At 33.7% G+C, this 14,763-nt stretch overlaps 1 protein-coding gene across 1 annotated transcript in view; it reads right to left on the minus strand.

The window, feature by feature from the left end:
* Positions 1-14,763, minus strand: part of LOC117177737 (sodium- and chloride-dependent GABA transporter 1-like) — a 344,932-nt gene that overhangs the window by 30,791 nt on the left and 299,378 nt on the right. Inside the window, exons 8-9 of the mRNA XM_033368637.1 lie at positions 12,904-13,007; positions 12,660-12,784 (exon numbers count right to left, since the gene is read on the minus strand). Coding sequence (XP_033224528.1) covers positions 12,660-12,784; positions 12,904-13,007 — 229 coding nt within the window. The remainder of the gene's footprint in view (positions 1-12,659; positions 12,785-12,903; positions 13,008-14,763) is intronic.

Genomic DNA, 14,763 nt, shown 5'->3' on the forward strand with positions numbered 1-14,763 from the left:
GATGACTGGTTTGCTTAAAAAAACGAAGACTTTTTTTGGAAAGGTATCCATAAATTGCCTGAAAGGTGGACAAAATGTGTAGCCAGCGAGGGCGCATACTTTAGATAAAATATTTTTTATCATTCTCTTGAAATAAATGTGTTTTTTTCTTGAAAAAATACCGGTTTCATATGTATACACCTGGTATTTGAATCGGCACAAAGTGATCGATGGCAATGTACACATACGCGTAAATTTTTTCGATGGCCTCATCTATTGTTAAGTTATCGAATAAGGAATCTCAATCTACGTTGGATAAGAACAAACAGATGGCTGCATTATTGGCGATCTTAAAATTATAACGCGCATGTGTGTCATTTTCTGAATGAGTTTCTATGATAAAAATGTTTACATTTTTTTCTAAGGTCAGAGGAGAATGGTAGTTGTCAATAGGTAGGAGGGGTTCTATTGCTATTACGACAGAGTCTGTTATGCTGTTGGTGAAATCTAAATCTAATAAAGAGCCATTCACATTAAATTTATTGTTAATTTTAGCTAATGTTATATAACCTAGCGTGTCCGAGATCGTGTTGACAATGTGTAATTGTTGCGTTCCTATTGGTGTGCAACTAGATCCAAGATCAGGATCGGCGTTCCAAGAAGCATAGGGCATGTTAAAATCGGCAAATATACTAAAAGCTGCACTTGGGAAGGCGAAGAAAAGGTCTTCAAGTACCGAGCATAGATCAACATATTTGGTGAGGCTGGCGTTAGGCAGAACACAGGTCTTTCCTGGAGCAAGTTTATCCATTCCCTCCATTTTTCACCAAGCTTTGTAGGTTAGGATCAGTGAATAGCAAAAATATGGTGTACACTGAACAAATAAATTTAAATGTTTTTCACTGGAGTACCGCACGAAATCCCACAAGTCACTTCAATCACTTCGATCTCGCTTTTACTCAAGTTAAAGAAAGTAAGCCTTGAAAATACCAGGACGCACCTTCAACACGTTAGATCCAGGCGGCCATTTTTTAACCGAACAATTTACAATTCTTAAATTCAATTTTCTATTTTTATCTAAATGCATAATTTGTTACCATATACTGGTCTTTTCAACCAAAATTATTATTTTTCCACAAAAAAAGAGGGATGCTTAAAAAATTACATAAATATAAAAAAGTTAAATTTTTAACCGAATTGCTAAATTTGCAGTTAAAAAATTAATTTTAAACAAACAAAAACAAATTTTCACTAAGTTAGTTCAATTTTTAACACAAAAACTGAAATCTCAATGAAAAATTTAATAGTTCATATTTTATCTAAAAAATACTTTTACTTTCAATAAAAAACAGTTAAATTTTCCCACGAGAAGATTAAATTACTCCCAAAATAGATGGATTTTTTAAAAATACATCAATTTGCTACCAAATAGTTAAAGTTTCAACTAAAGCAGATAAATTTTCTACCAAAACCGAATCAGTTAAATTTTCATAAAAAAAATTAACGATCGCCCAAAAAGATTAATTTTCGACGAAAAATGTAGTTCATTTTTCAATCAAAAAGTTCAAAGATTTTTAATTCGTAAAAGCTGATTTAAATAAAAAGGAACGCAGTTTCAACAAACCAGCTTAATTCGCAGTAAAACATTCTATTTTTCCACTAAAATGTTGGATTTCTAACAAAAAAGATTCAATTTATGCCAAAAAAGACGAATTATCAACACAGTGCATAAATTTTCAACTAAGTATTTAAATTTCGAAACAAGAGGATTATCGTCCCTTAAAAGAAACAAAAGTTCAACCACATAATTGAATCTACCAAAGAAATTAAAAAAAAAATTTTAAAAGTGTTTAATTTGTAAAAGTGATTGATATAAAACTTTTACTTCGAATACTTTAGCTTATTATTTATGATAATCAATAATCATATCCATTTCAGATCCTAATATGAATCGCAGGTGTGATTTTTTTTCAGCAAAATTAGTGTACGATCCTTTCATCGGTAGATTAGATTGCTATTCTATTAATTAAATTTATGTATAATTACATACAATGAAATCTCCGAGAAACAATTTATTAAAATTAATTACATTAATTATTTTCGGATGCATTTTCATTGATCCAATGTGATTCTAATTAAAAGTTGTATTGATTCAAAAGGAACTGTAGTGTTTATGATAAATATTACGTAGTAATAGCTATGGTAGACCGAAATACAATTTATTTCAAGGTTAAATTACAATTAAATTATATTTTCTCTACAAAAACTTCGGCACAGTTCATGAAATAAACATTTTGTCCAGGTATCTTTGAATATTAGTTTTAAAACTGTCCTTTTACACTTCTAAACAAGCTACCATTTCCGCAGACCTAATAAGCATTCTTCTCGCGCTTTAAAGGTGCAGGGGGTACATGGTTAAAAGCATTTCTTGGGCAAGATATATTCAAGTCCGAGAATCACAAAAAAATTAGTTAAGAAATTTGGTAGAAAATTCAAATATTTAGTCGAAAGATGAAATGCTTTGTTAAAAATTAATTTTTTTAAATTTGGTAATTCATCATTTTGGTTCCGAATTAATTTCTTTGGAAGATTCAATTATGTGGTTGAAAGTTTGTTTCTTTTGAGGAACGATAATCCTCTTGTTTCGAAATTTAAATACTTGGTTGAAGATTAATGTATTGTGTTGATAATTCGTCTTTTTTTGGCATAAATTCAACCTTTTTTGTTAGAAATCCAACATTTTAGTGGAAAAATATGTTTTACTTGCGCATTAAGCTGGTTTGTTAAAAATGCGTTCTTTTTATTTAAATCAGCTTTTACGAATTAAAAATCTTTGAACTCTTTGATTGAAATATCAAATACATTTTTTGTCGAAAATTATTTGTTTTGAGCGATCATTAATTTTTTTGAATGGAAATTTAACTAATCCGGTTTTGGTAGAAAATGTCTCTGCTTTAGTTGAAACTTTAACTATTTGGTTGCAAATTGATATATTTTGTTAAAGACCCTTCTTTTTTGTTAGAAAATAAATCTTCTCGTTGGAAAATTGAACTGTTTTTTATGGAAAGTGAAAGTATTTTTTAGTTCAAATATTAACTATTACATGTTTCGTTGGGATCTCAGTTTTTATGTTAAAAATTGAACTAAGTGAAAATTTTTGGTGTTTTTGTTTGTGTGCGTTTTGTTTTTGTTTTGTTTGTCTTTTTTAGTGTAAAAATAATATTTTGGTTGAAAAATACAGTATATGGTAACAAATTATGCATTTAGATCAAAATTGAACTCCTTACTGGAAATTTTTTTCCCAGTTAAAAATGCATATTTTTGAGTTGAAAATTGTAGAGAATTCAACTGATTGGTTTGACTTCATTGCGGCTCCGCCGGATAATTTTTTGTTAAAAAAATCAATGGATATTTTTATTTTCAATAAAGCTTAACAACTTTCCAGAAATAGCAGTTTTCAATGTTTTTAAATCTGGTATTTTGTCAAAATGCCATCTTTCAAATTAAAACATAAATATTTAGCAGAGAAAATAACGGCAGGTCGGAAAGAAAATAACAACATAACCTGAAAACTGTCACATACGTACATCGGATCCGACCCGTCTCAGGGCCTCATCTGTTCCCTTTCGACAAGATCGACATTGGACATGTGGCTCAACCAGTTGCGCCTAGGTGCGTGAGAATCTATATATACGTAAGGTGGTGAAAGGTTAGATGTTGGTTCCCGAAATCGCCTGCAGAGGCGACATAGTACACATAGTGGTGTTGCCTAATAATGAACTCCCTCTCAGTTTCTCTCTGATAAAATTGTTGTAAAATCTTTGAAAAAGCATTGAAATCTTTGTGAATGATAAATGACATTTTTAGAAATCATTGCAAAACATTTTATAAAAATTTGATATTTGTGAAATTATTAAAATTGCTGTGAAATCTTTAGAAACTTATTAAAGTCTTCGTGAAATCTTTGGGAAATAATTAAAATCTTAGTGAAATATTTTTAAATCTTTGCAAAATATTAAAAATATTTGTGATATATTTGTGACATCTTTGAAAACCTTTGCAAAATATTTGAAATAAGGTAAATAAACTAGTAATCGTCACTTTAAGCCAAATTAAAAAATAAAATGCTTATAATTGTATTTAAGACTCAATTTTTATTTTCACAAAGGGCTTAACCAACTAAAGTGATATAGAGAAAATAAATTACGAATACCTAACCTGCTATTTCATTGGAGTCAATTTTTATTCACGATTAGAATTTAAATTATGCAAACGCGTTAGTTATCGTCAGGCACATAACCAAGTATTGAAATGAGAAAAACATACTAATTTGATTAAAGGAAATTTAAACTTACCAAAAATCACAAGTTTTGTCACACGCGGCAAGAGCGAATCTTGTAACACGAAATATACCTGGTGATCATTCGGTTTTGAGGTTTTAAAAATGCACTTTGAAAACTTCCTAGGCCCAGGAAGGGGTATCGCAATAGTGGTAGTAGCGCTTAGTATGTAGTTTTGCAACGAAGTGAATTAAGCAGGATGCCGATTAACAGCTGTAGGTGCTGATAGCTTGGCCGTATTTGATTGTACTACCAAAAATGCACTGTCCGTAAAAGCCTTATCATTCTCGGGGGAACTATAAATTAGAATAAAAAATGCAACATGTGCTTTTCTTTAATAGTATATTTTTGTGAGGTTACTGCGTGTGCTTTTCGGGGGGCGTTTTAGATTCTGGAAATGCGAGTAATATTAGTGTTCGAGTGAGAGAGAATAGGTTGAAAATACACCAAAATCACGGTTTAGTTCAAGTTTTGGAGGTCGCCTGCAAATAGCTTTACAACTAAAGCGGGGAAATCGAAACCTAAACAGTCAGGGCCGCCTGAATACTTTCCAATTGGAATATATCTTAACATAAGGGTAGACATGCTAGGGCTTACCAAAAAGTATACAACCCGTCTTACATTTAATGCTACTTCTATGGGTGTGCATGCCGGGTTACACACATTTGGTAAGTCTCAGGGTGTCCACTCTTTATAATGTTGCAACCGCTTTTGCTCTGCTCCCTTGAGAGAGTGCTTGGGTCAGAAGTTCTAGGAAGAAATAAACCATGGCGAATTAAAACGCGGTTCTGACGTACTTACCTTATTTATACAATTCTAGGTGATGCGCATTTTCATTTTTATTTGCACGTTACAGCAGAATAAGATTTTAAATAATTCAATAAATAATTTGTTATCCTTTTATCACTTACCACATTTTTCCTATTCCGAGATAAAGTAAGGCATGCCAATAAACAATAAAACAAATAAAAACACAAGCTTCCAAGACAGATGCGACTTTTACCGAAAGTCCATTTTTGGTAGTATGATTAAGTACGGGAGAGCTATCAGAGCCAATCGCTGTTAGCCGACTTCCTTCTCAATTTACTTCGTTGCTGCACCACTTTACTCTTCTTTTTAGCAGTTTTCGGATTTTTTGACATGCCAGATAGAAAGAGCACATATCATCACCGCGAAACCTCTTCCGGGGACTAGATAATTTTCAAACCGCATTTTTAAAACTTCATTACCGAATGATCGTCGGCCGTGTCAACGTTTTAAGTGTTTTGAAGATTTCGCCATTTTTGTGCACCCCGTTCCAACAGCCTAAAATCTATGTTATGATGTCCGATAAATTATATTTATGGTTACAAATAATATTTATAACGACAAATAATGTTGAGCGAACACCCATGATTCTCCATTTTGTCGCCTGGGCGTCCACACCCTATCTTTCATTTAACTTAGAATAAAATGAGTCGCGGCACTCAGTTGAAAATATTAAATGTCCCTCTGTCAACCGACGCGACAGCTTAAGCGTGGTTTCATTCATCCTTCACGCTCGTAGACTTTTGCTTGGTAAATGCGCGCCAATTGCACGAATACTCGCATCCAGCAGCATTGCCAAAAAGGTCCTGGATTGTTAACTTTTGCACTGCGAACACGGGCCAATATCATATTCATTTGCACCCTGAGTGGCGCGCCGCCGCCCTTGCTAGCCGTTAAGTACAGCGCCAAGAGATGATGAACTGAACTCTTACACAAATCGAATTTATTTGCATTTTTCCAGTGGGGATATAGTTTTTATTAGAATCGGATCTGATAGATTGATTGATGCTCATGATAGATTAACGGATTCTGGACCATCAGACGCCCAGCATCCTGCCCAGCAGGAAGTACCAGTGCTAGTGATGTGGCCGTCACCAAAATGGGCTATTCCCTTTGAGTATCTTATGCTAAAGACAATAGAAGAATTATCTCCAATCTAGTGCAGCAAAGCTTTCAGTATTACTTATTTAAAAGGATTGAGTCTCCATTCACTAATCTAGCGATTAAAAATTTCTCCATCCCGTTCCCGGAAAATTCAGCATATTGCCCTTCTAAAAATAAAGTCGAGCCCTATGTGAAACCTATGGAAACCTCCCAGTGCTTTGAGTGCCAAGGACTTCATCATGTCTCTGACGTGTGCCACGCCACGCTACACCACGCTGTGTACCCGACCTGTTTTGAGGGAGGGTCCTTAAAATTAGGAAATATATTGTGTAAATAAATTAACTAAAAAGGCACGAAAAATAAGGGAAAATAATTAAGTAAAGAAAGTGAAATAAAACAGAACGTGCAGAAGTCTATAATTCGCACGATTAATTTTATATTTATCAACAGGTTCGCGAATATTACATATGAGAGCACCATTTCGTATCTTCGAATTGTTTAAAGTATAAAAAAGAATGCTTCTAATATATCCTTTTGCTGTATGTCAGCATAAACAAAACGGGTACAAAAATTCCATTTGGAGAGAAAATAGATCAGAGTTAAATAAATAATCATTATTTTTAAATTGGCAATTATAAGATGTGCAAGATCGTATCCTGATTAATGTTGTCGATTACAACAAATATGTAGCAAAAAAGATTGATTAACAAATTTTACCTGAACAGTTTTTATAAATCCAATACAAATTTGTTTAAGTTAACATCAGGCCAGCCATGTGCTTGAATCCATATATAATTTTCTAACCTATAATATTAATTTTAATTATTTTTAGATTTTCAGATCACTTTGGAGTCATTTAAACATTTCTCTTATTTCGATCTCCATATTTTACAATATTAAAATAAAAAAAACAACTAAATAATGAATAAACGCTGTTTCCTAGTGTTATTAAAACATTGAAAGTTTTTCATAAATTTGTAAAAAGGCAATGATTTAATTGAGTAATATTAAAGATATTATCGATCCATTCTCCCACTACTATAGGAAATCTTTACCCCTCAGTAGAAGTTTATACTCCTCGGGGTTAGTGCCGCTAATTAGAACCTTAAGTAATTTTTGAATAAGTGATAAAAATAAATCATTCAAGTCCTAACAATTTTGGTGTTCAATATTTATCCGAAATAGTATATTAGAGTTTTAATTTTAAATCACTTGCAATGTAATTTGATCGCTTATACCTTTTTTAATTCAAATTGCTGATTCATTATTGTATACAAAAATTATTATCAATTATATATTTTTGTCTGAGGAAATAAATGTGTTTTCACGTAGAAATTTATCATTATTGTCATCATTTTCATATCGCTCTTTTTTTGCTCATCATGTTCTTTTTCTCAAAAAAGGGCGGGGGGTGTCTGTTTAAAGTAGATTCGCCCGGCCTGTTTTGAATAGGATTGGCGCCACTGAAAGAAACGGTTACTAATAAACCAGCTTCGCAGACCCCTACCAAAGAAAATCATACACGTGAATATACCCAACCAGCCAGTGCCCAGCTACAGAAAAAATTACAATTTTACAGCGCTTTAGTCACCTCTACTTCAAAAGCACACACGATCAAATCTCAAACTATGCAACCACCCAAAACACGGAAAATTACCAGAACTCGAGCTAAACCACCCATCATGAAGATCTTGTAAATCTATTAAAAAGTGCTACAACTTTAACTAGTGATATTATGTGGGGAAAAATTAAAATTACCGAAGCTATAAATTCAACCGACTGAATTATAAGTAATGAACTTTCAGTTGCTATCGAAAATAGTCATCTTTAATAATAATAACACTCAAAAAATCATTTTTTTGGAATGCTCATAGTATCCTTAAAAAAAGCATGAATTACAAGAATAACATTACCATTTTCTTGCTCAGTGAAACTTCACTTTGTGAATCTATACAAATCAATCTAGTTTGCAGCTACAAATTATATTTAAAAAATACTTATAGAGGCTGTGTGATCTTAAGTCCAGAAAATATTGACCAGTTCAAAAATAATTAATCCTGAACTTAAAGCCCTCGAAGCTACGACTATATCAATAAAAATACACAGGAAACCATATGCCATCGTCTCGCTCTACCAGACTCCCTCTCGTAAATTTACAGAAAAATGTTCAAACTTGCACCCTCGCTAATTGCTGCAGGGGACCTGGATGCCAAACACTTAGCTTGGAATAGCAGAAGAAGGAAAGAAATCGAAAACCATTTGATTGAATTTATAAACGACCAATATCTGCCTCCGCACCAGACTCGCATACCTTCTTCCCCATAACATCAAACATAAATATTATCTAATTGACTTTGCAATTACTAAAAATAACTAATATAATAATGACACTCTTAACATTGACGAAATAGATTCATATAATCGACCAGTACTTCTAGGCCTTTTTATTAACTGTGAAAAAGCTTCGGTCACGTATCACTATCCTTTTCAAAAGAACATTGGCAAACATTCAACTTAATCCTAGAAACTCATTTTAATTTGGAACCCGCACTAACAAATATTACTCACATTGACGAAGCTATATCTAATCTCACCCCTGGCACAAAAATCCACAGTCGTGATAACCTCTGCAAATATACAATAAAAAGCTGTGCTCTGAAAACAGAAGTCGGTAAACTTCAAATAAAGCCCTAACAAAGCCGCGAAGTAATACCACCCCCCCCCCTTCCCCTAAAGAATCAAGATCCAATGTTTGCGCTTTCTCCAATCTATATTGCAAACATTCTAGCAGCAAATTATGAAAGTAATTTTGCTTCATATGACGAGTCATCTGACCCGCAACACATTTCTGAATGCAAAAAATTTTTATTTTCTTAAAATACCAAGCACCGATAATTTCAAGAAAATAACCTATGAGAAATAACCCAGCACATTAAAAATACTAGAAATAACAAAGCTCCCGGCAATGATTAAATTACAACAATACGGGTGTAGCAAACGTCACTCTAGGCAGTACATGATGTTCAAGATTACTAAAGCCACTAGCTTAAATTTTAATTGCAGAGAACATACTGGAGCTTTTTCTCTCCATGTAGAAGAAGCTTTTTGTAGAGTATGGCATGTAGGACTGATTAGAAAACGTATAAATTACGACATTTAAAGAGGGCCTATCCATTTTATACACTCATTATCTATGTAAATGACATCCCCGAGATCATCGAGGTTATATCATGCCTCAACCCTATTATTAATACACTCAAATATAAAACTTGAATATGGAATCCCAATTTACAAAATGTTTATTCAACTCATCATAGCTTATGCTTGTACAATTTGGGGATGTGCGTCAAAAAGAAATATCAGTTATATCCAGATCATACCAAATAAATTCCTCAGACGTATTACAAAAACCTCTAGTTATACCAAGAACGCTGTTCTACGTAGAGAATTTCAATTACCTTTTATTTCAGAGTATATCAAAGAAACCGTCACTAAATTCTATGAATCTGCATTATTAGCACCCATCACAGATATTTCTTTTAAGGGAATTATAATTTTGATCCGATTCGCAAACGCGCGTTGCGAAAAGACTTCTTCAGGAAATAAGTCAATCAGCAACTTTCATTTTGGACCTTTTCATAGGGAGGTTCATTTCTCACGGAGGCACACAAGAGGGGGCAATGGCTGGGACCCCCTTATCTCCATGAAAGTTTTTCACCTTACCTCGCCTACTTTATTCGTGGATTTCGCTCCTCGAAGCAGATGTTGTTATGAAATAAATCACCTCTGTTTTGGTGTTAATCACCGTCGCCGCTACGTCACTCTGGATACCCTGGACCACCCTTTTAAACCGCAATGACACATCCTTCCATTTCTGGAAACAGGGTACCCTTTTTCAGATAAATATTGTATTTCTTACTATCCACTTCATGTTGCTCTAAGGCTTAGGGGTTCTCGCCGTGAAGGGCTTTTTGTCTGAATTGTGTTTCTAATGCTTCAATGGTTTCTGCTCTGATATTAGAGTCCTCCTTCGAGGAGGATAGTGTTGTAAAGCGCAACATTTTTCTTGCTGTTGAAATAGTTTCGCAACTATATAACTTTTGACCAACACAGTTTCTTTCCATCTACAGAGCCATTATCCCCTCTATGTCGTGATTCAACTCCCCTTCTAATCACCGAAATATTGTGATGCATTCGGTGCTTCGTTATTTCTACGCGCATGGTGTAATTTAACCTTTCTAGGTCGGTGTCATGGTGACTAGGTCTCCAATGCTCCGCAAGTTTTTACAACATCCTTTTCGTTCTTTTGTAAGGATGTCATTCACGTCGCAGTAAGAATGTACCTTATCTGCAATGATAGCAGTAATGCATTTATAAATTGTTGTAAGACAGGCTGTCGGTCAAAATCCAAATGAATTTTCAACGTCGATTTTTAAGGCAAAATTTACGTTGTAGCTTTAAACATCATACCTGACATCAGTTCTGGATGTTTAATGATCTTCTAAGAACACCTTGCTAGCGCAGGATGCACACTCGTCGTGTATTTGTATAAGAAATTTTGCACCATCTCACGTCTTTCAATTGAGGGTCTTTGGTGTTTTGCTGGTTATTTTGCTTTACACTCAGTTCACCGTTAAATTTTTTTTCATCTGAATGGATGATTCCGTTTTGCTGCCTTTCTGTGCCAATGCAGGGTAACAGTAAAAACAACAACTTTGTGCCGTTGGAAGTCTGTAATCCCATCTAACATTGCTGGTGTGAATTTCTCGATGTACCGAGTGTAGATGATTTTAGTAAAATGGGGTATCAGCTTTCTGGTTCAATTTTCTTTCTTTTATTGAGTAAATCGACCCATTTGTACCTTACTTTGCTGAAATCCATATCCAACCTGATTTTTCATGATTGATCTCGTTCCCTTCCTGAGGAAAAGACTGTATTTCGAGAAAAAATGTTCTATTTGGTATAATTATGAGCATTTTAGCAAGTGTCAAGAAGGCTGTTCTCAATTCGTATTATGGATGGCACTGTTATGATTCAGTTTAATAAGCATGGTATAAAAAATAGATAGCGCTACATGTGCATGAATTATTTTAACGGCTATGGCGAAGGACCTCAAGCCGGTTAGCTTTCCCTGGCATTATAAATACAAAAGTACATAAATCGTTGAGAAAATCATATACTATTATTTCTTTCATAAACAACAAAGCCATCTTTGATGGAAAAAGAAACTTATGTACTATTTTTGATGTAAACATAATTTCGGGAAAAGTGGACTTAGCACCGTTTAGCTTGTCCTACTTCAACTATTAATGAAATTTAGCAACTGTTATACACAAAACTTGAAGAACATATATTAGATGCAAATACCAACATTACTGACACTTTTTGTATGAAAACGTGTAAGTTATAGATAAAAAAACAGTTCAATATTCTGCTGTTGTTTGGAAAAGTAGTAGTAGAGTTCTGCGTAAGCATTCTGCCGCCTCAACAAGAAAAGTCGTAACTATATATTTCATCGAAAATGAGTTACGAAGTTCATATTTTTTCTAGTATTGTTTACTATAGTTTTGTGAAGAAATGAAGTAATTTCTTTCCATATTTTTTATAATTTTGCAAAAGTGATTTGCCGTAATTACACCAGCAGTATACGAATTTCGTAACTGCATAAATACGAATGCGCATGCACAACTGTGTAATTACGACGTCTTGAATAAGAATCGACTCAGTTAGATACGACAGTCTAAGATCAGCTGTTAGGCCTAGGCCGCACTAGCAATTTGGTTATGTGCATTGTTATCGTGTTTCTTTTCACAAAGAATTTTTATTTTAGGAATAAACTTTAAAATTGCATTATAAGATTTAGAAAATGTTTGTTCTATATTAAAATTGAAACTTTATTACGATTTTTAATTTGAAAATAAACACTAATAGTCCACTTGATTTAAAGACTTTACTTGCAAAATAACCAAATTAATATACAAAAAAAAGTTTTCCTTTATCATAATTATTGACTAAATACGAATTTTTTTGCAGATTTTTTCTTTCCCAAGTAGACGTGCCGCAGCCCCAGCACCATTTTCAGAAAAAGGGTTTATGTCATACGTGATTTAAACAATTAAATGTCCTTTCGAACCCTACATCACTGCCTTTATTCATCTGTCATATGTCCTACAATGTCTTTGCTGCCATTAAAATAATTCCACTTGTCATAACTACAATTTCACCACAATTAAAAGACAAAAATACATCCTTCTCATTTTCTCAAAATTTAGCATTTACCAACCTTAAAAAATTCGCGTTGCTGCCTCAGTTTTGTTAGTTTTTATGCTATGTGCAAAAATACATTTGGTGCTGCCATGTAGTTACTACTTTTATTATTAGGAAGGGAGTATTATAATATACATATAGCATTAAAAACCAGATCTTTACCAGAAGCTGCGACATCTGCTACGGGTTTTTGTTGCTCGTGAGCCATGAACCCAACCACAGAAAAAATTACAATACCGCTGAGCATACTTGTTCCGGAATTCACACAGCAGACAATTAATGCATCCCTGTTAACAGAAATTAAATTATACAACATAGAAATTTGATAGTTGTAATTAGGCATTGGCATTTAATTAATAAATAGCGATTAACATCAAATTAATTAGTTCACGGAAATATTACTTACTTGTAAACATTGTTGTTGAATTTGTTGTAACTACCCAAAGCCACGAGAGCTCCTAGGCCAAGAGCATAGGAGAAAAATATTTGAGTAACTGCATCTATCCAAACCTAATCATTAAAATATACCAAGTTCATAAGTTTCTTTCGTAAAACAAATTTTATGTGGAGCAACGGATTATTATAAATAAAGTGTAAAGAATGATCATACTTTCTATTTATTAATCAGTTAAAAATTCAATGATTAAAACATATTAAACGTAAGATCTAAGTTTTGAAGTAAAGCACTGTTGTTATTTTTTTACTGAAGTAGCAAAAATAATTTCTTAGAAGAAATAATTTTTTGAATTTTTTGGCTGTACGTGTGCTGAAGAATCTGCGGGAAAATAGGTTCTAACTCCTATAAACAGTATTTAATGGGTGTGTACATGACAGTTGAATTTTTAAATTGAGTAAACCAAAACCTCGGATTCTATCCCCCGGTTTCGGGCTTTCTATAACTGCTGGCCCATGCAGTTTACCTGCGCGTGGTGTCAATTTATTTTCAGTGTTTAGTGAGGTGGATAGATTTCGGCTTTGTTACGATTTGTGAAAATTCCGAAGGAAATTAAAATATAGGATTTGTCGTTTAAACAGAAATCTGTGCGTGCCATAGCAGTTAGCTCTCGGAACTGATTAGAACAATAAGATAGAAAATTATGAATATCAGAACAAAAAATCATCAAAAACAAGTGAAATATGGTTTCAGAGGCTGCTTGAATAGGATAGTTTAAGAAAGCGAGGAACAGAGGCCGCAAACGTCCACAAAGGATTAAAGTCAGTAACAAGGAAGCAAATTATTTGTACCTGCAACAGTAAAAATTATTCCTCAGTTCTGTTCAATATTCAGTTTCCTCTTGTCTCCGACAAATTGAATGCACATGATTCGTTAATTACAACAGGTATTTCGTTTCTGTTTTGCCTCGAAAAAGTTTTCTTCAGACCCAACAGAACAAAGGTCATTTATATTTCTCGCTTCTTGAAAAGCGTAAATATAAAGAAATTAGAGTAACCGAAACACTCGCATTTCGAAAAACGTCATTTGATTTCCACATGCGAGTGCCTAGTTACTATTATTCTTTACATTCACACATCTTAAGGAGCAAGAAAGACAGATAACCTGCGACCCACAGCAACGTTTTTTCATAGTTAATGTTTATTAAGACTCAAGCTGACATTGTTATTTAATTCAATTTTATACTCAATAAAGTATACCTTTGGAATATTATTAAAGCTCTTTTTTCAAACGTCTTCTCGTTTCAAACGTTTTCCCGAAATTAAAAAAAAAGTATTTTGTACTGCGGAGAAAAATCGAACAGAAATGGTTCTTGCAGCGCTGACTGTTTACATTTGTATTGCTCCGATTTGTGACTAAGGATATTTGTAGGCAACTGCCGACACTGAATTTAAATCCATAGTACCCCTGTGAAAGATGAACAGCTTAGCTTGCGCGAATAATTACAGGCCAATCACTTGTTTGTTTGTTTAGCAAGAAATGCACGAAGAACGCGGCTCAAACAGCATACTTTTGCGGCAAATCTGATAATCGAAAGCATAAGGTCACTCATTTATTTTATGTGGATGATCTTAAGATTTATGCTTAAAATAAGGAGCAACAACACATATCTCTACAGATTGTACAGGAAAACTCTCAGGAGACTGGAATGGATTTTGGGTTGGAAAAATCTCACATGGCTTATTTGGAACGAGGAAAACTTAATGCCACCCCCGAAGACCCTAAGATCGTCGACAGAAGCGCTATACGACATCTTCGCGCTAGAGAGACCTACACATACCTAGGGTCCATATAAATCCGCATGCAGGATGT

Source organism: Belonocnema kinseyi, chromosome 8, assembly GCF_010883055.1.
Source record: "Belonocnema kinseyi isolate 2016_QV_RU_SX_M_011 chromosome 8, B_treatae_v1, whole genome shotgun sequence".
In the NCBI taxonomy this organism is placed as follows: Eukaryota; Metazoa; Arthropoda; class Insecta; order Hymenoptera; family Cynipidae; genus Belonocnema; species Belonocnema kinseyi.